Source organism: Anticarsia gemmatalis, chromosome 22 (genome assembly GCF_050436995.1).
Source record: "Anticarsia gemmatalis isolate Benzon Research Colony breed Stoneville strain chromosome 22, ilAntGemm2 primary, whole genome shotgun sequence".
Taxonomy (NCBI): domain Eukaryota; kingdom Metazoa; phylum Arthropoda; class Insecta; order Lepidoptera; family Erebidae; genus Anticarsia; species Anticarsia gemmatalis.
The window spans coordinates 1167858-1194078 of NC_134766.1; the positions used below are offsets into that span (position 1 = coordinate 1167858).

Genomic DNA, 26221 nt, shown 5'->3' on the forward strand with positions numbered 1-26221 from the left:
AATACCTGATAATTTAAAATTATCGTAAAATTTTGACCATTTAATTGATTCACGATGCAAAAATTTAATCAATAGCTCGATTCATAAAATTTTAAATCCCATCAACGCGCACCTGTTAACGTCATAAACATGGAAATATTCCCACACGTCACAGGTAATTGTATTATAATTTATGTTCGAACCTGTACATAGATTACAAGCCTCATTAGCGCAGATGACGGCACCATCGACCTGTTATTAGCTGATCAACCCCTCCATTTGTACCGGTCCACTGAGTTATAATTACTGTTCGTTATTCATTACTGTTTAAACAAACATTTATTGAATCATTTGTAGATTAATTAACCCTGAAGAAGCAATGAACTGTGATCTTATATCTTCGGTGGTTGAATTCATAATGCAAATTATTGGTAAAATAAATAAATTTTACAAATTACTATAAGAGCAGTGACAGCCGAGTTGTATAATTTGCTACCTCCCACGCAAGTGGTTGCAGATCCGAACCCGAGGCAACACACTAATGACTTTTCGAAGTTATGTGTGTATTAGAAATAATTATCACTTGTTCCAACGGTAAAGTAAAACATTTTGATGCAACCTTATATGCATGAGAGTTCTTTAGAACAGTTCTTGATGGTATGCAAAGTGCCCAGCGTGGTGGTCTCATGACTAAATGCCTCCCTCATTACGAGAGAAGACCCTTTCCCATCAGTGGGACATTTATAGGTTAAATGTATTTATTTATAACCGGTATCGAAAAATACCGCCTGGTGATAAAGAGATATACAACGCATTTTATCCTTTTTACCCATCAATAGGGGGTCCCTTACAAAATCCATATGAATGCATAGCGACAGTCCCAGGGGCGTCAGATCACAGCAATTTAAAAAAAAATCGTCCTTTGGGTGCGGAACCCAAAAAAGGAACGTACATAAAGGAGTGAGCAATAGCTTACACTTTTACACGTAGCCGTAAGGTTAAAGAAAAATATACGCATCGTCACTTCAATCATGACATCTATCTATCAGAGCCGGGTCCGATAAATAGTGGACACGTGCAGGTAGGCCTCGACCCGCGTCACCCGCGTCACCCGCGTTGCTCGCGTCAGCCGCATCACGCGTCACTCGTGTCAGAGTTACGTGATCCGTGACGACGTTACTGAACACGTTGCTGCAGACAAATGGGTGAAATCGTCACGGAAAAATGCTTTTTTTTAGGTCTAAATCGAGACGGGAAAAAATTGGCCGAGTACCAGGTCGAGAAATAAAAACAAGCCAGGAAATTTGCAGTTTCAATCCGATTTCTGGTATCTAGTAAAATTATATTTTCGTCATATAAATATTTATTAATGTTATTGTTATTATTTAACTTTTTAAAGTAGATTCTTATAAACGTATTTCTTAATCTTAAATATATTTAGAGGTTATTGCAGTGTCGTAGTTTTTGTATTGCCTCATCAGCATGTAATGATATACACTATACAATATACAATATACATAACATGTACACACTGTGACTGTGGTTAGTCCCTACTGCTGCTATTAAATAGTCAGAATTATTCATACGAAACCACGGAATTAGCGTATCCTTTACCCATTAATACCTCCTATTACAGGCAACAATCTGTAATACTATGCCTACATTTAACTGAAAACTATTCGAGAATAGATATGTACCGTGAATCTGTATTAAGTGTTACAAGATACTATACAATCTTGTAACACTTAATACAGATTCACGGTACATATCTATTCTCGAATAGTTTTCAGTCATCACATAGAAGTCAGTTATCACATAGAAGATATTATTATACCTATATATAGGTATTATATCTAAATGAATCGCTTAATTTGTAGCTAAGCGCAAATCTCGGGAGCAGTTGATCCGATTTTGCTAATGTTTTTTTTATAATATTCTTTGAAATACGGGGATGGCTCTTACAGAAAGAAAAAAAAAATAAAATTGCAACAGTAGTTCTTTCTTTGTAAAAAATACATATTATGATTATCTGATTATTAAACACTTAACATCACGCCTGATATATCCAAAGGTAAAGTCAGAAGTGTATGACGTACACTCATGATTTGGTACCAAATTATGGCTATTGCTAATTAGGGCTATTGGGAAAAAAATGCAAATAAGAAAATATCAGCACTTTACCAAACAAGAATCGACGCCGAGACCACACGTTAAGCAGTTGAAAACACCGTCACAGAGATAATATAAAACATTTAGTAAATCTAAACTCAAAACAAATCCAGAATAGATTTGTACACCGGATCTGTCTAAGTGCTTGTTCTAAAAGGTTACCCGTGGGACTCACGATGTTTATTTAAAATATTCCTCTATTCTGTAGTTTTGTTCAATGATTTAATATGCTGTGTTTGTTCTCTTTCTGTCTTATATTACATTACTTAAGAGAGAGTAGGATATCAAAACTTTGTTATAATATAAGAATGGAAACTCTTTTATGATAAATAAATGTTGTAACTGTTGTACTTGTCAATACATTACAGTCTTTACTGCTTGCCAAGTAGACTTATCTAAAAAAATCACACATAATATACTAAAGATATGTTTTCCCTAAAGAAATATCCGTTATTTTTTAAGGTCTCAGCTCCTATTTATTAATCATGTTCTTAAATTATACCTGAATATAATTATTAATTAAAGGACATGGCTTAAGACATTGGTTAAAAAGATACACAATCATGAAAAACGAACGATATATAGCGATATATAACGATAGATATAAAAAAGTAGCTTTATAACTTTAGCTATAACCGATTTACAATATACGAAATATACAAACATTTGTATCCGTTACTTTTTTACAAACATTGGAACAAATATTGGCTGCAAATATCCAGCAATTTCAGTAACCAAACTAATCCTCTTTTAATTCCCACTATGCTATCCAAATTAATCCACTAACAAACCATATTTCCATTAATTGGAATAAGCTGGCACGCTTTCTCAAAGTTTATGCGAAAGCTTAAAAAACTGCTCTTACGGATTTTATCGCGTACATTTTATGAACAAAATATTTTTCCATTAATCCCTCCGGAATAAGCTCTTTATAAGTCTCTGAGTTATACGAAAATAAAACTATTTTTGTAAGTATTTTCAGTGTAAACATACTACTGTAAAACTACAGTCGGTATGTGAAAAGAAAAGCAAAACAAGGGATTATTTTCTCAGCTTATTTTTAGAACTTTTGCAAACATACAAATACGGAATATATAACGTACCAATATACATATGTATGTCTTATTCTGCCACTAACTAAAGTAGGGACTAGAGCAGTTTAGTAGGTACAGTGTTTTGGTCATGATGATTTTTTTAATCGTTAAAGGAATTTATATTTTTTTTAAGATTAGAGCTAGCCTAATTTTGTACCTACTGCTAATCCTCTAAAATCATGTGCTTTATTCTAGAAATGAACATGTTTTATATTTTAGCTTTAGATGTTTTGAAGTTACTTATTTATTTATTTATTTAAACTTCTTATACAAAATTTGTATAAAGGCGGACTTAATGCCAAAGGCATTTTCTGCCAGTCTACCTTGGGGTGATGCAGAGATTAAATGAAGTAGGTGCTTAAATAATAAAAGAGGAAAATCAAGTTGAGAAAGAGGTTTACAAATAAATAACAATGTGGTCATGCGAGTGTACATAAATATAGATAAGTATATACATACATAATTATTAACAACGATAAAATATTAAATACGAATAAATCAATATATTATATAAATGGATGATAATAAAACATACTATAAACTAAATGTGAACAAACAATGTGAACATTTAAGTACTTTTAGAAAAACGGTGACACCAGCAGTGAGCCAATCGGAACATATATTCTGGCCACTATTATCCACCACTAATAGTTGCTCGTGTATTCCCAAAACAAATCTTTTTATTCGTTCCAAAGTACTGACCACTACAGTACTTTTCCACTTTCCTTTTAAACCGAACAAAGTAGAAAAAGTCCGGCAACATCTATCTTTAAAACTGTCTTTTTTAAAAACAAAACTTTTATGGCCATTCCTGTTTTAAATCGTTGGCTTGGCAGCACTTGGCCAGTTTGCCAAGTACTGCCAAGTTTTGCCGCCAGAAACTTGGCAATGCCGCGCATTCTTTGGTAACTTTTTAAAAAGTTTGAGTATCGCAGGTAATTTTGTATTTTATTTTTTGTATTTTTATTTCGCTTGTACCTTGTTTCAGAATGTAGTGGAATGTAGGTGAATGTTTAAAATGCTGTGTTAAAATAAATATTTTTGTTCATCATTCTTGGGTTGGGTCAAAATTTTTATCGTTTGTCTAGTACGTATAAATATACCTTTGTTAAGTAAAGTGTTGGTTATGATATATATTATTCTGAACAAAAAATTAACAAACCGTAATACATTATTCTCAAAAGACCAATATCATTGAATTATGATTGATATGATTTTGTTCTACTCTGTACACGCACACATCAAAGTTTGTAAGTTCAAAGTATGTATGTATGTTTTCGGGAATGTAATGTATAAAACTACTGGACGGATTTAATATTTGGTACAGCTTATAACTCGAATTAACACACTGGGGAAACTATTCACGCGGACGTAGTCATGGTCCGAAGCTACTATATCACGTATACACAATATAAAACCACCCATTATTTCCACCCTCTTTATATAATTCGCTCATCATCACTTCGGTCCGTTGCTCACCACTCTTATAATCTATTGTGTTGTGGTAAACGGCGAATCATTGAACAACCACATTTTAATCAGCCGGTGTGGTGGTCAGGACTGTTTCAACACCAATTTTGGTAAATAGCCAAACTGTAATGGGCTGTAAATGATGATTTTAATGTTTACGAGTTAACGATAAATGTTAACCTAACATGAAGTCTCGAATTCGATTGTCAGGACGGGAAAAAGCAAACTAAATTTTGTAATATTGCTGTAATATTCTGAGTAATTGCTCTGATTTTGAAAATTCAATCTATCAAAATGCGAAATTTCATTCGAATCGGTTAAGAGGATGTTACGTGAAAGATAAACAAACAAAATACACTTTGTCATATTCAGAAGTCTTTTTCAAATATTCTAAAATTAAGATTTAAGCTGAATAAATTACCAAGACTAAAAATATTCCGACATATCGTTTGCTGAACCGAAACACACTAAAAAATAATACTGTATAATAAAATAAGACGCACAAAAGGTCACCAAGGTCACCAAGGTTACCAACCCATAAAAACCCGTAACCAAAATCAACCGGGTACATATTTGAGACCGCAAGACTGGGACCCTCGAGTTAATCACTGGGTCGCTTGGGGGTAGTACCCAACAAATTAGCTGACCCCAAGCGATCGCGATAATCTGCCATAAACTATGTTATTGTGGACCCTAGCCCGACACTGTTTTGTGGACCTTTTTGTGGACTAATGTGGGAAGTTGTGTGTGCTGGTTCTTATTTAGATGGATAGAAAGAGAAGCATGATAGGTTTTTCTTTATATTTGTTTAAAACTTGTGTAAGGTGATGATAGATTTAGTTAGTCTTTATTTACGTAATCGAGTTGTTTCGATGTATATGTTCGAGGATGAACTTTGAATTTCGGAAGTTAATTGAGTACTAAACATTTTCATTTTTGCTGTAACAGCAAAATTACCTTAAGAATCTTTATTATCTTATCTTATCTTATCTTATCTTATCATGGCTGATAGATGTTTAAAATAGTTCTTGTTTTAACGAATTTATCAACCCACAAATTTACTTACCTAAGAGTCGATTGCAAGTGGAAGACGTAGTTTTTCCTTTTTCTTGCTCATGGTGTTCCGTGTTGGACTCACATTAACTCCTCTGTCATAACTAGAAGAGAACCTTTGCCCAGCCGTGGGACGATAAAAAGTTAACTTCAGCTTTTAGTAGATATACAATTTGTTTTTTAAATCTATCACATTTAAGACAGAAAATCGTTAAATCACTTCCATTACCATTTCAGTTTCAGTACTGAAACGCGTAAATTTCAATACATAACGAGATGTTAGCAACAAGCGTTAGTATTAGCTCTTTTTAACAAGACATGCCTCGGAGAGAGCACTCAGCTCTGAATGTCTAACTGTGAATATGTAACACTGTTGTAATATTTATAACTACAGACTTTGATATTTACTGCATATTAAGATCTTTGAATATGTTACAGTCTTGCCGCGCAAGGTTCTAGATAACACTTTCTACTATAACATTTAAAATAAACTGATAAAATATATTCTTACTTGTCGTTTACTTCTCGATTGAAGGTATTCGATAGTAGTACGAAATTAGTCTTCTGGAATGTAGATAATTACACACATACATAAAAATAACATTCGAAAAAAAATAAAACACTTAAGATTAAACTACAAATAAAAGACCTCAAGGTGAGAGTCAAATTTGAACACCTTATGGACCGAAAACATTACTTCGCAGCCTTTTTACTGCCATCACCAAAAATTTTCAAAATCTCTTTACACCATATCTTAACCAAATCCTAATCCCTAACAAAAAACCTACAACACATTCTTTCCCCACCTTATTACGTACGAATCTATAATCCGAAACAAAGAGGAAACTAAACGAAATAAAACAAACACGCAACACTGACTGGTAATTTACTACGTCACATCCGGCGGCTCCTTCCTATGGCTTTTCTCTTACAGATTTATTGTCCTTACTTCCGGTAGACTTCTAGCTCTTTTAAGCGCAACACACAACGCGGATGCGGGTAAAGTCGACCTCACACAATCCGTGGACGCGGACAAAGTCGACCTCACACTATCTGTGGGTGCGGGTGAAGTCACTTTCACACGCAACGCGAGTGCAGGTAGGCCAGGCCACTTTTTGGTTACGGGTCATCTTCATACCAACACAGGTTTTAACTCACTCAACAGCGGTCGCTACAAATAAGTACCTCTTGTTGAAAATGGGTGTTTTTTGTAGTGGTATCTGAATGATGTGGCTCCTGTGTAATCATACAACTTAAGTACGCTCAAGTTTTGTTTGTGTGTCTGAATATAGCTGCAAGCCGTAGCAGGGGGGAAAGACGCTATCGTCGCTGTCATCGCTACGTCAGCCATACGAATGACGTCTCATGTAGCTATTTTTCATGTCCAGCGTCGCGGCTAGTTGTTATATATATCCATACTGAACACCAGTCTCACTAAGATAACTTGCACGGACCAAACTTTGATTCACATTTACACCCGTCGTAACCCCGTTTCTGACCCGCGTTCGTCACGCAAATGCTTGTGTGATGCCCTTTAGCAAGGATACAGAGTAAAATAGTTGGTTTCACAAGGATTTTTCTATTTTCTTTTGTGTGGTCGCGTCTAAGTTGTTTAAGCCATCCGGTCTGACGACTGCTATTCTTAATGAGCGCAACTGGAACCGTAGTTTTATATTCCTTCTAAAGGAGTTTTCTTTTTGTTTTTAATTTATATATTTCTTCCAAAGAATGAGGCTATCGTTGTATTTTTTTTCCTATATAAGAATAACATTAGGTCCACATAAAATGCTTAAGGTTTAAGCTGATTTTCGCGATATTTTTGAAAGGCGTGTGTTGCAGAAAATTACACGCACTATTACGAAATCCTTTGAAATTAAGGTATGGAATAATTATCTCTCAATTAACCACTAGCAGTAGTGACGAGCCGGCTTATGCAGCTGGCGGTGGTCTGTTTAACACAGCTAATTTATTTTGCAAATACAAAGAAATAATAATACAATCCATACATAAGATCACGTCTTCTCCAAAAAGTGTTAGCCAGACACCAAAGAATCATAATCAATTAGTTTTTAATTACTAGCTGACCCGCGCAACTTCACTTGCGTCACATAAGAGAATCATAATTTTACCCGTTTTTGTAACATTTTACACTGGTACTCTGCTCCTATTGGTCGTAGCGTGTTGATATATAGCCTATAGCCTTCCTCGATAAATGGGCTATCTAACACTAAAAGAATTTTCCAAATCGGACCAGTAGTTCCCGAGATTAGCGCGTTCAAACAAACAAACAAACTCTTCAGCTTTATAATATTAGTATAGACAGCTTTATAATATTAGTATAGATTAGTAAAGATTATCTAAATAAATCGTGCATGCCAAGGCTCTACTAAGTTATTCGAACTATAATAAAAGCCTTTCATGTTAACATCGCATAAGTTGCACACAACATGAAAGGTGTCGGAAATATTAAACAAGTATTTAAATGGTTTCGTGACTAGCTGACCTGGTCATATACTGGGTCAGGTGAACAGGTCAAATGCATTTGTATGAACTGCAGTGTTAAATGGTGCAATGGATATTGGAAGAAATGTAGGTTTGGTATGATTTTTAGGTTTGAAATAAGCTTAAGTTTTTTGGCTAAGTGCAAAAGATTTCTGTGATAAAATGAAGGCGGGTTAAGCAAGACCGAAATGAGTATCGAACTATGCTTCTTAAAATCACCTTTTTAAATTTAATTTGGGCAAAGTGGGGTAAGACTAACATAGTTTGTTGTAACTTAGTTATTTTTTCTTCTCCGTTTAATTGTCGATCACAATTTTTTTACGAATGAAATTTCATCTACATCTATTCAACCTAATGGATACTTTACCATTCGTAATATTCATCCGTCCATTCCTGTGTTAAATAATATAATGTATCACATTGGTGCACTAGCGATTTGAACTCAGGACCTTTCAATCATGTTGACATGCCTTGTGTATATCAAACTAGATTTTTTTCTGTAAATATATAATTTTGTGTAATATTATTATATTTGAGCTTTGGGTGTCTGATTTGGGTATTTCTAAGGAGTTCCTGTGGTGATTATGTACGCGACTTCTGATTAAGAAAGTCCCGGGTTCCATTTCCGGGGACTGTTATTGGGTATTCGGGAAATCTTTGGAAACATTCCGAATTAAGTTTTGGGAAGTAACATGTCCGATTAATGGCTAACTTTCACTGAAAAGTTGTGTTGACGGAATGATATTTATATAAATAATATTTTGTCATTTCGAGTCCGATGTAAATGGATTTTTCCAATAGAATGCTTTGTTTTTAAAGAATTACTATGTTCTTCTACAATTTTTCTTTCAACTTACGGGGTATTGGTTTGTTCTGTTACCTTTTTACGATTACGGCAGGGCCACGGCAAGTACTCACCCGATTCTTTATAAATTAAGTATAAAGATAGTTAAAGATCTAGAATCAAACATAAGCTAATTCATTTAAAAAATCAGCCGTTATACAGCAACAAAACGGGAATCAAACTTTTATACAAGAGGAACCGGCCAAGTGAGCTAGGATACTTTTTACTTCAGAAAATCTGGGCATAAAGTGTTATACAAAATTAAAATTTCCTTTTATAAAAATATGTATTATACAAAGTGCTTTAATAAACAACATCAATGGAGGCGACAGCGCATATAATTCAGCTTAACCTGAAAATGCACGTAAAGCAAGCGGGTCACCGCGACATGCGAGGGTTGACCCGAACTGACCCGCACTGTATTTAGAACGAAATTTACATAATTATGCATAATATCCGGGTCAGTATTGTACTAAGTGTCTGTTACATGCATTATGGGGTTGAGACATGATATTTTTTAAATGGGTGTGTATTTTATTTTTGAAATAGTTTGTACTAGTCGTGATATTTTTTTCTGCAGTTAGGTGTATTCTATTTTTTTAAAGTTTATATGGTAATAAATGCTGTTCTTTGGGCTCTGCTATCTCGATGGCGTAATTTTATGTTTGTGTGCATTTTATAGGTTAAAATAGGTTAGTTTTTGTTTGCTTGATCAGATTAGAAAGCGTCTAAACTATCGTTGTCTAAGGCTAAAACTGTGCATGGTGTTTTAGACTTGATATAGTACTTTCATTTTTTTCTAAAGCAAAGTGTGAAGCTTGAACATTTTCCTGCTTTATAATAAAAAATACAGGGAAGTACGAAGAACAATGGAAAAACAAGTACCTCTACTCATTCTGTAGAAAAATAGCGGTGAGGATTCATATTATATAGTTTTAAAATTTATATTACAGTTACTGCTAGCATATCCCTGACATATCCCATCGTTGGAAAGAGACGTATATCTTTCTATCCAACTATTCTCTACCTTAATTATTACACATTAGGTCGGGGAAAATGTCTTTTCGCATCATAGTATGTTTGAACTTGTAATTCAATCTCTTTGGCTTCAAGAATCACAAATGAGTACACGGTTCATTAGGTTTCTTTTAGTGAGCTCGTGAGGTACCCAAATATCAAGTTTTTTTTTGTAAAGAAAACGATTTTATTACAAATTCATACATACTATAATGCGAAATGACTTTTTCCCCGACCTAATATTTTCAGGTTATAGTGACTTAAACAACATTACAAAGACGCCAAATATCTTAAAAAACTAGTTACACGTCTTACATTTAATTGGTGTCTGAAATAGATGTTTAAATCAGTAGTGGTAAGAAGTAGTTGGTAATTATGTGCGGCTCAGCGGGTCGGAGCCATCTCGAGCGTGCACGTGACTTGCCTACCAGTGCAACAGATGTACCGAACACATAACTCGTGAAGTTAAGATGTTTTCAGATGTTTTCAGCATCTAGGTCGATTTTTTTTTCGCTCTATCAGAATGTTTAATAAATAATCGAACTTGTTGAGTGAAATTAGGCCTTTAATAATCGAACTTGGTGTGTAATGAACATGAATGGTTCCTACTGGCAAAACGTCCAGTAAGATATGTCCAATATTTGGTTGGATTTTGACATTCTCGAAAGTATTAATAGCTAAAAATTTGTACATAAATATTGTTTAATGATACAAGTAATTTACTTCTTTATTTTTATTGTATGGCAGGCATTAAATACTAACTAGCGATTGGCAAGACTAGTGACTTCGAGACCTTATTCCGTGAGGACCTTTGCAAGCAGTGTGACTAAGCAGTGGGAAAGTAAGTTGACAATATGTACAGTAATTAAAATATTATTATTATAAATTAGAACTTAAGATATTAATCAATGTTGCTTTGGGAAACGATGAAACTATTTCCATTTACGTTGATTTTCTAGGGTATAAAATATTCGTAAGAAATTTTCAGTGACTTTTGTTGCTAACTGTACTGTGTACCTTGGTCTATTTCAGTAATGGGACGAAAAGAAGCCTGACGTGCTTAATGGAAGTAGATTTGTTCCACGAATAAGATTAACTCACTAAATTACTGATAAAATTGTATGTACAATTGTTAGAAATACTACAAAGGAGCAGAAAAAAACACCCAGGTAACTAAGTTATTATTTGTATACAACATCTTATATACCACCGAAAAATAAAACAATAATAAAATCGCGTTTTAATGGATTTTGCTTTTGTTTTTGTTTTCGTTTTATATACTTACATACATAAAATCACGCATAATTCCTTAAGGGGTAGGCAATGATCAAAGAACACCACTTGGTAGAATCCTCCAAACTTCCATTACTTCATTCAATTCACTGAATAACAAAAGCCTAGCACAATTTCCTTCACACCTGAAAAAACCGAATTTCCCCAAATCAAGCTTCCAACTACAAATTGCGACGGACACAAAACGAGTTACACGGAAATCTGTAATCGAATGTTGCAAACGGGCCGAGTATTCAATGGGACGAGATGTAAGGGTCAACTCACACTGAAAGAGCGCTTGCGAGTTTATAGTAGTCTTTAAGGCTAAGTTCATTTCGACCAAGCGGTACAAGATCGAAGTAAACGGCTAGTATCGTCTTCATCACCGCGCGGTACCGCGCGTCGCGCTCCGACCCGAGCGCTAGTTCTTGAACCGCAAGCAACCGCGCGGTTTCTCGGTTCTGTTACCGCGCGGTGATGTAGACAATACTAGCTGTTTACTCCGATCTTGGATCGTCCGCGCGATCATATGAACTTAGCCTAATGAGTCCGCTTCTCTCGCAGTGGGAACCGGGCTTTATGGGGCGAGTTTGGGGCGAGTTGCGCTGACAAGCCGACAGGGGGCTTACCGATCAAGTTGAACGTATTCTTGGAATATCAGCCGGGCTTTGTATCGTGAAATGCAACATTGTTTTGGTGTGGCTTCCAGAGATTAATGATTTAGATTCTAAGCTTGTTTGTGGAGAAACTATGGATGGGAAATAATCTGTTTACGGTTTACATGGTGTCCGTGACGCGTTAAAGATAACATAGCGATGGAAAGTTAGAGGTTTAATTCCAAAGTTATTTTTATTTTCTTAACTCACGTCAAGTCACGACGGCAGAACATACAATATATTTTTCTTTTCAAAGAATATGCTTTAAAGATTCAATTCTAACATGGAAAATTGAAATTATTAATGTGATCCACTTTTTTGGTCCTTTTTTTACTAACACACCTCATAAATTAATCCATTATTGTCCCACTGCTGGGCGAGTGTCTCTCCCCGGTGCCTATGAGAGGTTAGCATCTAGCATACTTTCAAGAACTTTTAAGCATGCAAGATTTCTTCATTGTGGTTTCCTTTCATCGGGAAAGCAAGCAAATTTTATTTCAACACTTATGTAAGATTTATTCTTAGCGCAAGAAAGAAAATGCTTACCACTATTTTCAGCATTTAACACAATAAAGAAAATACGGTCAGATTTTATTATAAAAAGAATAAAAAAACAGGACATTCGTTAACTCTACTTGAAAATGAAGTGTCAATATTGTACATAAAAGAAAAATACATTTTCATTATAAGAGAGCTTTAACAAACTCAAGTACAAGAAAATACTTGTATTTGTATTTCATCGCCAGTACGAGATTTCCTGTATTACTTTGTACAATTTATTAATAAATAATATTTTGCCTGTTGTACCCGAGGGCCTATGCCCTCGGGTACACCTCAGTCTATCTGAGGTGTTTGAAATCAAACTATGTTTCGCCATTAACTATGTTAGTCCCATGTAATAAGGGAGGAGAATATTTATACCTACATATAAACTGCTATTATAAATATGAAAATCTGTTTGTTTGTTATTTCCGCCTAAACTGCTGAACCGATTTTAACAAACTTTTGACTAAAGATAGTTGAAGATACGGACTTAACTAAGAGGCAATTTTTTTCTCAACTGTCACTTGAGAGGTTGAAAATAAGGGATGAAAGATTATTCGTAAAAGGAACAACGTAGGTTGGCTAGTAAATAATAATTATCGAAATTGCCCTTTTCTGTATTAAATATTTGTCAGTCGAAGTTTTCTGTTAGAGTCAAATATCAAGAGATTTAGTGTAATTACTAATTGTTTTAAGAGCTTGGTGGACCCTTTTGTAAGGGGACCCCTCTTTGTCACTTTTGAGTTGTTTTGTGAAATTTCTGAGATTTCTACAAGCTGTTTTATGGATCTATCTTTTATCGAAAGGAAAGTAATAGTAAATAGATGAGTAGGCGTTTATTGTGATTTATACTAGACTTTTTTTTGTATTTAGTAAATGCCCTAATCACTGCAATTGCGAGTCAAATTTGATAAATCATTATTAAGCATTTATGCATGGAAACTAATTTTACAAGTTACGGTAACATAATATCTAAGTTCTACGGCAAGCAAATCTAGCAGCTAGTTGGTTGGAATATGAGTCTTTCATGGATATATTTGAAATATATTTAGTTTATTTTATTTTAGCAGTTATTTATTTATCACATAGTTAGTGGCAAACCTAATTACAAAGTTCTAAAAGAGTCCTTTGCTCGGCAGTGGGACATAGACTTTTTAGGTATATCCTAATAAAAAAAATAAAAAAAATGGGATATCATAGATTATTGTAAGGTTTGAGCTGAGTTCAAAGTACAATCGATGCTGTTTAAGCTTACATCCGAAACATTCGAAGCGTCTGCTTTGATTAGGTGGAGTTAATACTTTACACCCAGTGGTTTGGTACAAAGAGCTTACTGAGAGGTTAATGGTATTTCAACCTGTAATTGCGGTGTAAAGAAATGGTAGTTTAGTTCTGCCGAATGAGTAAGTATGCAAGGAACTTTATTGTTTTGATCTGTTATAATAGTATGTCATTTAAGCTTAAGATGCCTAGGACTGTAAAACTATACTTGAAATAAGTAAATTATAAAATAAATTTAGAATGGATAAATATTCTCTCGAATAAAAAAAATGTTTTGAAGCACAGTCCACATAATATGGCGAAGTAGTCGATGAATATAGTATATAAAGAAAAACTATCATTCGAACATATTATCTGCTCCTTTTTGTAGTCGGTAAAAATAAAATTTGTTAAGTCTCAGAATTTGAACAGGTGGAACGAGGTAAAGAGAGCCGATAGTAGTGAAAGGTGTATTTCTGCTGGCAGCTTACACTCCAAACTTAGACATCAGCTAATAGCGTCTTACAGTAATCGCAAAATTCCTGATTAAAATTCCATTTCGATCCCTTTTTAAACCGTTTCTCAATTAATTATCCGACTGGAATTTCATAAATTCAATACCAAAATAATCTCATTACTGTCACCCGTACATAACCTAAAATTCTGTCCATTATTACTAAAATTCTGTCCATTATTACTAAAATTCCGTTACAAACGTGATAATCCCATCGCAATTAAACACGTTTGTAAGCGGCAACCCTAACCGTGACCCGTTGAATTCTTAATAGGGCTGCCACGCATCGTGTCAGTGAGCTCTTTCAACTAAACACATCTTTTGACGGGTTACGGATGATGTAACCTACTTTTGCGGGGTTAAAAATGCAGTTGGGGTTTCTGAAAGCGGTTTGATGTGCCTTTGTTTTAAATGCGGTTGCAATAACTTATCTCTAGGTAGGGTTAACGAGAGCAAGGCCTCTTGTTTTTATATAGGTGTCTCATTTCATTAGTGATGTTTTCTTCACAACTATTTATGTAGAGTCGGCTTCCAGTCTCATCGGATGCAGCTGTATATCAGTATTTTACATGGAGCGACTGCCTACCTAACTTCTACAACCCAGTTACCTGGGTTATAGCACGATACCCTTCTGTAAGATAAATAATATAAATAATAGGTAGTTAAATTCAAAGTAGGTGCCAAAACAGTAGTACGAGGAAAAGCGAAGATTTAATACAAAAATAGCGGTTTTAACATAACAAGTAAATTAAGTAAATCATCCAGATTTTTAAAATCTCCATTTCTATGCCGAAACAAAAGCTCAGGAGTGAATATCATGACGCGACTGAGGTAGAATAAACTCAGTAATTTTGTGTATAAAGTATATGTTTAGCATTATTCATGCGCTTGTCTGAGGAGCTACTATTAAAGATATGATTATACCACTGAATATTTATACTAATAGTTTAAAATGTTATATTCAGACTGTCACTCTGTTTATAGTGTATACGGCTTCTACTGCTGATTGGGAAGGCTTGGGTTCGATTTTTGAGTAGGGTCTAGTATTATCGGTAGTGATTCGGAGTTGGCTTATGTGATTATTTTGAACCAATATTGGACTCGGAATACTAGAAAAATCATTGAAACTCCTAAACGTTTAATTACCCTTTCTTATTAATGAAATGTTAAAAATATATTTTAGTTCATACTTGTATTTTGTCAGATAAATACACACTATATATGTTTTCATTCCTATAAAGCTGATCTTTTAACCGTACAATTTATTAAGCGTAAGCAAAACACTTTGATTCGAACTCGAGTCTCCGCGGTTACTGCACACACTATTACTTAAACCACGTGGCAGTGATGTATGTACGTAAAACTCTCAGTTAGTGGACAAACTACGCCACAATTACTGGCGCAGCGCCTGACTGATTTATTAGAGCAATATGCTAGATCGTTTGTTGAAGCTGCAATACAGTAGGCGACTTTTAGTTGTTTAATAAAAGGTTTAGGGTAGGCTTTCTATGTGTTGGTTGGAATTGATCGTTTGTCAAGTAGCGAAAATTTTAGAGTATATACTATTATATACAAAGTATTTAGTAACTGCACGTTAGGCGCAATGACTAACGTGGGCACCTCGGGTAATAACCGTAATGTGTGGTGAGTTTAAATCCCAACTGGTAAACATATTTGTGTGATGAGCACGAGTATCTGTTCGGGCCTGGTCGTAAATTTATCGATATTCTGATGACTGACGCTAAAATATCGCTGTATTGTGCAAAAGTCCTTACATCAAGTAAATACACTGAAATATTCATCCATCAACACAAAACTTGAGTATTTTAATTAAAATGCTTACAATGTAAATAATCTCTTGGTGAGTTGACAAGTTGTTTTTAATCTTGGTAACACTGTTGCCAAGTTTGTTACTTATATGTCTTGGCTTTAGGACTTGAACTAACTTGGTCGAGTAAGTGTGGAAATCTTGCGTTGCAATGTAAGATGAAAATTTTGTTAGAAGAAAAGTATCTTAAAATGGGGTTTCTTTAGGAAGATTTGGGGTTAATTTGATGATAGAAAAGTAAATAGTTTGCTTAAAAAACTAGCGATGACTCCAGTTCTTGGTATTAAATATCGCTATGAATAAAATTGTAGCATTTAAAACATCGAAATAAACAGCTGCCGGATATAATCATAATAAGTGTTCATATTAAGTTACAATAAGAATATTTTGAAGTTACACACATCTTACGCATAACCAAACTGAAAAATGTGTTCAAAATTATCCACAAAACAGAAAACATTCGAACAACTTAAAAAATGAATCCACGGAACTCAACATATTTTATCAAAAAATATCTTTCATTTAATCTCATCGATACAACCTTGTAAATATCGACGGATTTTACATAACAAGTATTTTACATAACAATCTTACATTTAACAGATGGGGACCTTTCCTCTGAGAGGTGAGAGGTCAATCTGTTGCCTTTGTTCAGTATTTGATAGAATTTCATCGAACAATAGCTAGTGTTACTTTGTATCGGGTTTAACGGGCTCCTAGGCTTACAGATTGGCTTTTATCGAGAATTCTTGGACGTGAAATATATGGAAATTCTATGGAAATAAACTAGTGTAAAACTAGAGATTCAATTCCAAAATACAATCTTAAAAATATTTTTTACTAGCTGACCCCCGCAACTTCGCTTGCGTCACTTAAGAGAATAAGTCAAAAATTTTCCCCGTTTTTGTAACATTTTTCGTTGCTACTCCGCTCCTAATGACTGTAGCGTGATGTTATATAGCCTATAGCCTTCCTCGATAAATGGGCTATCTAACACTGAAAGAATTTTTCAAATCGGACCAGTAGTTCCTGAGATTAGCGCGTTCAAACAAACAAAGTAACAAACAAACAAACTCTTCAGCTTTATAATATTAGTATAGATTAGTATAGATAAAAATCCGACATGTGGCGGGCTAATCGATAAACATACATAAAAAAACAATATTTCGAATATAGAACCTTTCTGTATGAAGTCAGTAAAACTATAGTAGGTACCTACTGAAAAGTGATCATAAGATCTTTTCAAAGTATTGTTTTCCTGGAAATCGAAACTTGGACCCCTTGCAGTTGCGTATTTATTGTTTAATCTAAACTGTTAAAATTAAAATTATGTCAATTTTCACCTAATTCGATACATTCGTTTTTGCGTCAATGTCAAATGAATAATAAACATTCAACCCATTTTTACGAGCTTTTATAACTTTCACACTATCTGAAAAATAACAGAATTATTCCTCTAATTAATTAGGTAGATATCTGACAAACAAACAACTGCCCTAAGTGTAATATTTATAAAAACCTATGTACACAAACGAGCAAAAAAATCGCAACACAGAAATTTGACTGCCTCTGTGGCGCAGTGGTTTAGGTCGCCACGCCGATACCACTGCAACGGGAGGTCGTGGGTTCGATTCCCAAACGGAGCAATTATTTGTGCGATCCACAAATAATTGTTTCGGGTCTGGTTGTGCTTTGTGTCCGTTGTTTGTATGTTTGTAAAAGTCCCCGCGACACAAGAGCAATTCTTAGTGCGGGAGTTGTCTTTTATTTAAAAAAAAAAAAAAAAAGAAATTCATTTCTACTTCAGAACAAAATTATTCGCAGCACAAAAAATGTACAGCGTCAAGTATTTCTCTACATTTTTGCTCTACCGAACGTCAATATTAGAAGCATCTTACAACTTTTAATAAGCCAGCGCTTTCAAATGAACTACGCAGCAAAATTATGTCGCGGGTACTCGGCAAAAATATATAAAAACTGCGCAAAAGTGAGCTGAAATGTCGGGTAGAGGGTTCCGTGGAAATGATTTACGAATTTTGATAACTGTGTGTGTCATTGAAAACTAGGAAGTTTGTTAGATGTTTAGTTTTTATTATGAGGATTGAATCTTATTACCTAAAATTAATCCATGGTGATTTTAATGGTGATCATCATGGAAAATTTTGGAATATTCATTTTTTGATGGTTACATACAAGTGACATAGCATTTTTTACGATAAAAATTTCTTGTACTTATCCAATTAATGGAAAGACGATATACGAGTTTTTTCAGTTATTGCTGACATAGGCAGCTTACTGACAAAAGCCTATTTTTAACATGACATTACGCTGAAACGTCAAGCAAATCAAAGCAAACAATGTTAATATCGTTAGCCTCCTTGTAAAAATAAACCCCGTATCACAAAAAAACATTTCACATGTTAAAAATACACACTAAAAATAAAAGCAATAACTTGGAAGGCTTCGCGGAACCCTGAAAACAGAAAAATTCGAGGCGAAAGCTCTCGAGCCCGACCTTTTGAAGTTAAAACGCCTGGTTATGAAGTGAAAGAGGCTGGATTAACTAGCTTTTCAGGCTTTACTTGTAACTAGGTTAATTTAAAGGCTGTATTGACTTCATTATGAACCAGTTGAGGACTCACTTTAGTAAAATCAAGGTGATTTTTTCAGAGTTACGGCAAAGTTGCGAAATTTTGCGGCGAAATTTTTCAGGGTCTATTTTTGTTGGGTGAATATTTTTTTTAAAGGAAGTTCTGCTTTTTTGAGCTTTAAGAAAGTACGTACAAATTTTACAACTTCCTGTGTGATGTGAAATGGATCCGAATAACACACGTCTTGATACATTGGTACTAATCGATACAAAATCGATTATCAGACCCTCATTACAGAAAAAAAAAGTAAACTAAATATGCAATACTTTATTACCCGCATAGAAATTTAGCAGTGAAAGCGTAAAAGGCAAACAGGCAGTTACCTTTACTTGTATTAATAAAGAAGTAGAAATTATTTTTCTCGATCTAACTTCCTCTTTCCGACAGAAAACCCTTGCCCAGCATTGAAACAGCTGTGATATATTCCCTCAATCAACACATTGTCCCACTGTTGGGAAAAGATCTCTAGCAAACTTAAGCCACTATTTCAAGCCAATTTTCTAGCTATATGTTCTTCTTCGCAGCAACATTTAAACTGAAAATATTCTGGTTATTTCTCTAATTTACGTAGTACCTAAGTAATTAGAATTACGCGTACGTGTACAGTACGTGAATAAAACAGGCAACCCGTTCAGTCTCTCTCATTATACGAACGTTTGTAATTAAACAAATAATTAAACAAACCAAGTCTTGTATTTGCCTCGTGTGGTACAATGTACAGTCAAGAGTAGGAATATGTGTACACTTATATTTTTGTCGTAAGAACATCGCAGATTTGCTGCTTTTCGCGATTGGCGTCTGCAGCGATATAAAAATTGCAATTCTGTGTCTAATTGCTAGGTAAATGCAAACATAATATCTTAACTCGCTAGTTAAAGTTCACACAATGTCTCAAAGTCAAGCAATGTTCGAATATAAATTAAAAAAGACCAACAGCAATTTGCTCCACCCGGAAATCGAATCAGTGACGTCAAGGTCCATATTAAGCTATTAATAATCGAATACTATAAAATAGATGTGACCCTAATGCCGAGAAATCAAATAAATTACTTAAAGCATTCTTCCAAAAATGGGAAATTCTCAGCTCTTACCAGAATCTACAGACAAACCTCAAACCTCGTTATGGATAGTTGTTCAACTATTCTGACCACAAAGACATTAGAATGGTGTAAACTGTGGAAGTGTACACATATTCGTGCTCGTGACTGTACCGTGTACGATTTATTATAGACAATGAATGTGGAGACTATTAGTGCTTTGTATATGTACAGAAAAATAAAGTTTACTGCAAAGAATTTACGATTTATGTACTAGGAATACCACAAAGAGTTTACGATTTACGTTCATAAAATGCTTTATTTAAATACTAGCTGACCCGCGCAACTTCGCTTGCGTCACCTAAGAGAATGGGTCAAAATTTTCCCCGTTTTTGTAACATTTTTCGTTGCTACTCCGCTCCTAATGACCGTAGCGTGATGTTATATAGCCTATAGCCTTCCTCGATAAATGGGCTATCTAACACTGAAAGAATTTTTAAAATCGGACCAGTAGTTCCTGAGATTAGCGCGTTCAAACAAACAAACAAACAAACAAACAATCAAACAAACAAACTCTTCAGCTTTATAATATTAGTATTAGTATAGAAGTATAGATTTGTTCAACAAGAAAAAACTAATAACTTACTTTTACAATTGAAATAATTTATTATCACTGCTTTTGTGTTCTGTGTGATAGTGTTTGGGACTTCTGAGCGTTAGATCTCGGGTTGGATTCTTGGGTAGTGCAAAGAGCTTTTTATTCTTGTATTGGGCGTTTGATAATATTACAGACTAGCTGACCCGCTGCAACTTCGCTTGCGTCACATAAGAGAGAATGGGTCAAAATTTTCCCCGTTTTTGTAACATTTTTCACTAGTACTCTGCTCCAATTGGTCGTAGCGTGATGATATTATTATATAGCCTAAAGCCTTCCTCGATAAATGGACTATCCAACACTGAAAGAATTTTTCAAATCGGATTAGTCGTTCCTGAGATTAGCGCGTTCAAACAAACAAACAAACTCTTCAGCTTTATAATATTAGTATAGATTTAGCTGTACAACGTTCTTTCCGTTTTTCTCTTCTGAAAAAGAAGTTCCCAAGGGAATTGTTACCAGAATTGTTGTAAAGCCCTCAAAATTGTTTACCTTCATACAATTGCGTACAATATTATCTTAAACGAAGTACATTTCCTTCACAAATATAATTCAATTGTCCTTTGTTACGCCCTTGTTGTTAATGAGAGATAGCAATTAAATAAATGTATTGTTTTGTTTATTATTTGAGGTTATGCTAGGAAATGCTTTTAAATTACTGTATTCATTGAATTTTTTCATGCTTGTAGCCTTCTTAAGTATATAATTTAGGATGTCAATTGGCAGGACAGAACGTGCCCTATCACTGCCCTACTACTTTACCACCACCAAGGTAATGAGAGAAAAAAAACATTGTCACTGTATTACTTCTAAAAATATTATTAAATAGCTGACCCGCCCAACTTCGCTTGCGTCACATAACAGAGAATGGGTCAAAATTTTCCCCGTTTTTGTAACATTTTTCACTGGTACTCTGCTCCTATTGGTTGTAGCGTCATGATATATAGCCTATAGCCGTCCTTCATAAATAGACTATCTAACACTGAAAGAATTTTTCAAATCGGACCAGTAGTTCCTGAGATTAGCGCGTTCAAACAAACAAACTCTTCAGCTTTATAAAATTAGTATAGATAAGCTTTGTTCCCTTAAATAAATATCATTGGACAGCTCACAAGCGGTGATTTATTCCAAACTAAGTACCTAGAGCTTAATATTATACTATTCATAAATATATTTATGTACTTCTAAATACACACTTATATTATTCTATCTAATGACAATTGTTGATTAGAAAATTGTTTAGAATGTGGCGTATTTTTATGTGAAATGTAAATAACCCGATACGAAGAATACGATGGCTCCAAGTAAAGCGTAGCGTGTTTAAATAAGCCACAGAATTATAAAAAACAAAACTAATGTTAAAGATTTTTCTTTAATTTTATATATAAATATTATTATGAGCAAATGATTAAGGTGGTCACCATACCATCTTTACATTAGATTTAATGGTCCGTTTCTATGTCCGCAGTCATGTGTCCGGTATTTGTGCTTGTACATAAGTCACGTGAAACAATATTAATTCGGTTGTTCTTACTACGGCGTTGACTTATCCATAAGAGGATAGACCCCCATTAAGAAAAAAAAATTATAGGGGCAGCGTTGTTACAACCACATAAGCTAAATTAACTCGAGTCCTCGGATGTCATCAAATCTCCTATATTGCATTCGTAGGAAAAGTCCAAAAACTCCATTTTAAAGTGTCAATTCCAACTCCTTGCCTAGCACTGTCTTCCACAACAAGTACATAATATACTACAGTACATAAGGAGCAATAAACAACTCGACGGCTACAACAACTACAAGGAGACACACAATTTGAACTTGCTCGATAACCGTCAGACTTCACAGCGAGAAGGCATTATTCACAGAATCTTTAGATTTTCGCAATAGACATTATTATAAAACAAACTCGCGACACATTATCAGTACTTAAACGGTAATGATAGCATTGTTATTACCACATAAAACACGTCTTCATCTCGAAAGTTACCAAATCTATACTTACTAATATTATAAAGCTGAAGAGTTTGTTTGTTTGTTTGTTTGTTTGTTTGATTGTTTGTTTGTTTGTTTGTTTGTTTGTTTGTTTGTTTGAACGCGATAATCTCAGGAACTACTGGTCCGATTTGAAAAATTCCAAGACGAAGACCAAATTTATTATAATATTAGAGACTATAACTCAAAAACTGCATTTTAAACTGTCAATTCCAACTCCTTGTCTAGTACTGTCTTCCACAACAAGTACATAATATACTACAGTACATAAGGAGCAATAAACGCAACCCGACGGCTACAACAGATACAAGGAGACACACAATTTGAACGCGCTCGACAACCGTCAGACTTCACAGCGAGAACATCACTCTGTTGTACATTCACTTAAAAGTAAATATAAAATACAGCTGAACTGTTTTTGTTTATTTTGATGACATTTACAACGGAGATAGTTGATGCTATATAGAGAAGCTATCATTTTCAATGACAAGCTAGCCGCGAGTATACAGGAGTACTGTATTTAATAAATATTTATGTCTAACATATCATAAATATGTTAGACATGCTCTTAAAAAAGAAAAAAAATAGTCATACATGTGCCTCTATAAAACCTCGCCTTACCAAAGGGGTAGGCAGACACCAGAGAACAAAATAAGATTAGACATTAGAAATAAGTATTAAAATAAAAGTAGCATCACGCCTTTTCTCCTAATACGCGCTTGAAGATATGTGTTAAATACGCCTACAATACGACGTTACTCCTTCGATTACATAAATAAAGGGTTTAACCTATTACCATGATACACCATACCTTAACAACTAAGCCAATTCTATTTCTATCAACCGGTGACATTTACAAAACACCTTATATTTTGATACACAAAGATTTTTAAAAGATATTCCTCGACAGATAAAGCCTTGGGATTTCAAAATAAACCGGGAACGGAAGACCCCAGATCTTCCCTTCTTTAGAAAAGGTGAGCTATATTTTTACTTTTCTTGGAAAAATAATATTTTACCGGCCATTATGTAACACTTTTCACAACTATACTTGCATTGAATTCACGCTTCTCGGAATCTCCCCTTTCATGGATTATCTCGTATAGCTTTTCATTCTTGGAAATTATATTAGCTCCTGTCAGTAGCTTCGTCGAAAGATTTTTCGAAATAAATCCATGTTATAAAATATATTGTGTGCACCTATTTTAACCAAAACATTTAGAGCTATTTTTTTGCTATTGACTTAGATGCTCTTTCGAACCGGTAGAACCGACGTAGATAACAATCAACCGATCAAAAAATACAAAACATGACTATTTCAAATACTCTGCACTAATTTTACGAAATAAAAGATTCCTTGAATTTGAATTCGATAAAGTTTGTCCGAGAAATCAATCATATTTCAGACTTAGACATTGACTAACGTTAGAAGATAAAGAGGAAAGAAGAGAGCGAAGCCGCTAACATAAGCTAGTGTACAATAAACGTTACTTTAAAATGTTACCTTATTTTCCAATTTTAAGAAAATATAAGTCTTAGTATTAAATTTTAAATTGTCTACAGTTTTGTCTGCGATAGTACGCGAGTAGAAAGTAAAATTGCGAATAAAACTGTTACGTATCGACTTAAGTACGTATATTCTATATATAAGTAGGTATTAGCGTTCATACAACGTTGGAAACTTCTATGTAATAGCGTATAGAAGAGTCTGTTGGCTTATTTTATTTTGAGTTCGATAAAATGCTTGTGTTAGAAGAGTTGGGGAATAGTGAGATTATTTTACGCCCATATTGTTCGATGTAGTTGTCTTAAAATATAAGCTTTGATTGTAAATAAGGTAGATAAATAAGAATACAAAACATTTAGCGTTAAAGATCTGAAATCTTAAGCCGAATTAAATCTTTATTTACTAGTAGATACTTCTTTTAAAACGATTGTTCGACCTAGAACACATTTCATAAATCTGCCACGTAGAGAAACACAAAATTAATAATTTATGTAAACCATTTTAGAGACATCAAATATTGAATAGGTCCACCCGCTATTAAAAACCAACTATTTTATGAACAAGAAAAAAGATCCAGTTTTTTGGTCCTTAACAAACATTCCTACAGTTAAATTAAACAAAAGTGATTTTGGTCTTTTCTTTCATAACTTTTTAACTATCCGTGGTACTTTATTCTAGCACTGACCTGGTTTGATACAGGACATCCCGCAGGCTCCATCACAGAGGCACTTCTTCTTCCTACTCTTGCAGTCCTCGTCCGATGAGCACTTGCGAAGGCATTTCTGACCCTGCAACAAGAATTACTCGGTTATTAATATTTTAACAATTAAAGTCCTTACTTAATAGTAAGGACCAACCAAGTACCAACAATATTTTCAATGATCGTGAAGATTTGTGTTTTCTCAAGCATACACAATCAAGAAGATAGTATTATTAACCCTGGTATCTAATTTTGATGAACAATTTCTGCCACGCATCACTGTTAATAATACTCAATATTTTCTTCTCTGCATCTTAAACGGGTTTATTCCAACGGTATACTGAGATCAGGAGTATATTCATATAACTTTTTAGTTTACTAGGAACCTAGGCTGACATGCCCCGGGGTGATCTACGTTCTACGGTTCAGTTCTGCGTTTAGAGTTCATAGTTGAACGTGTGTTTACTTTGACCGGTGGTCTAACCACCTTTGTTGTAGAATAATAAGACAGTAATACATTGCAATGAATGCAAAAAGCGGAACCTCTGCACGCAAATCACTCGCAGTTTGACTGTCGGGTAATTATAGCTTTTAGTTTTCTTACAAGCAACGTAGCCTGCTCCTCATCGCGAGGACACTTGGCGGAGGGTGAGTTGCGCGGGTTCTTGTACACTCGTCCGTCGTCGTCGGCGTCCGCGCGGCTCTGCTGCGTCGTCTCATCTTCGTCATCATCGTCGTCCGACGCGGTTGGACTCGGCAGCGATGATACTGCAACAAAAGAACAATTTATAGATAAGAGTTCTAGAAATAATGCATAGTGTACACCCGCATTTGATGGACACGACACAGCCTGATTCAAAACCTAACCCTTCCCTCGCTCTGGTAGGAGAACTTTGTCTATTGGAAAGAATAAAGACGGAGAACACCTAAGAAACATCATAGCCATGCATTATTATCTACACATATTTTTGCAAATAAAATATCTTTTATTTTTATCTTTTTATCTTTCAAAAGAAAAGGGGAAAGCGAGACAATAAGATAAATAAAATATTGTAAATATTCACCATTGATAAAAAAGTAAAAATTTAACAATAAAAAAAGTAAGATAAATAGATAAATTCAAATGACAGATCTGAGTTCTTGGGATCGATGCCCGAGTCTAAACTTTGGTTTTGGGCTTTTTAATTCATATCAGAATATTTTTTAACTGGAGCGCGGAGTTTAATAACGTGACTGGTATAAAATGAATGAATTAATAGAGCAATTGCCGTAATGTTGTTTGTTCGTAAAATATCCACAGAACTACTTTTTACTACGAGTATTGTCATTATAAAAATAAAATTATATAAATACTATACCGTAGCTATATTAGTGAGTGCATATCGTACATTTCTGCCTACACAATACCCAACAGCCGTGATATTACTCAAAATATAGTCAGTGTCCTTAACTATTCACATTTCAATACCTTTCCC

At 34.4% G+C, this 26221-nt stretch overlaps 1 protein-coding gene across 1 annotated transcript in view; it reads right to left on the reverse strand.

Annotated features, from left to right (window-relative positions):
• The window catches only part of Hasp (Hig-anchoring scaffold protein), a 122497-nt gene that overhangs the window by 37104 nt on the left and 59172 nt on the right, over positions 1-26221 (reverse strand). Inside the window, exons 2-3 of the mRNA XM_076128984.1 lie at positions 25351-25514; positions 24732-24834 (exon numbers count right to left, since the gene is read on the reverse strand). Of these exons, the coding sequence (XP_075985099.1) occupies positions 24732-24834; positions 25351-25514 (267 nt within the window). The remainder of the gene's footprint in view (positions 1-24731; positions 24835-25350; positions 25515-26221) is intronic.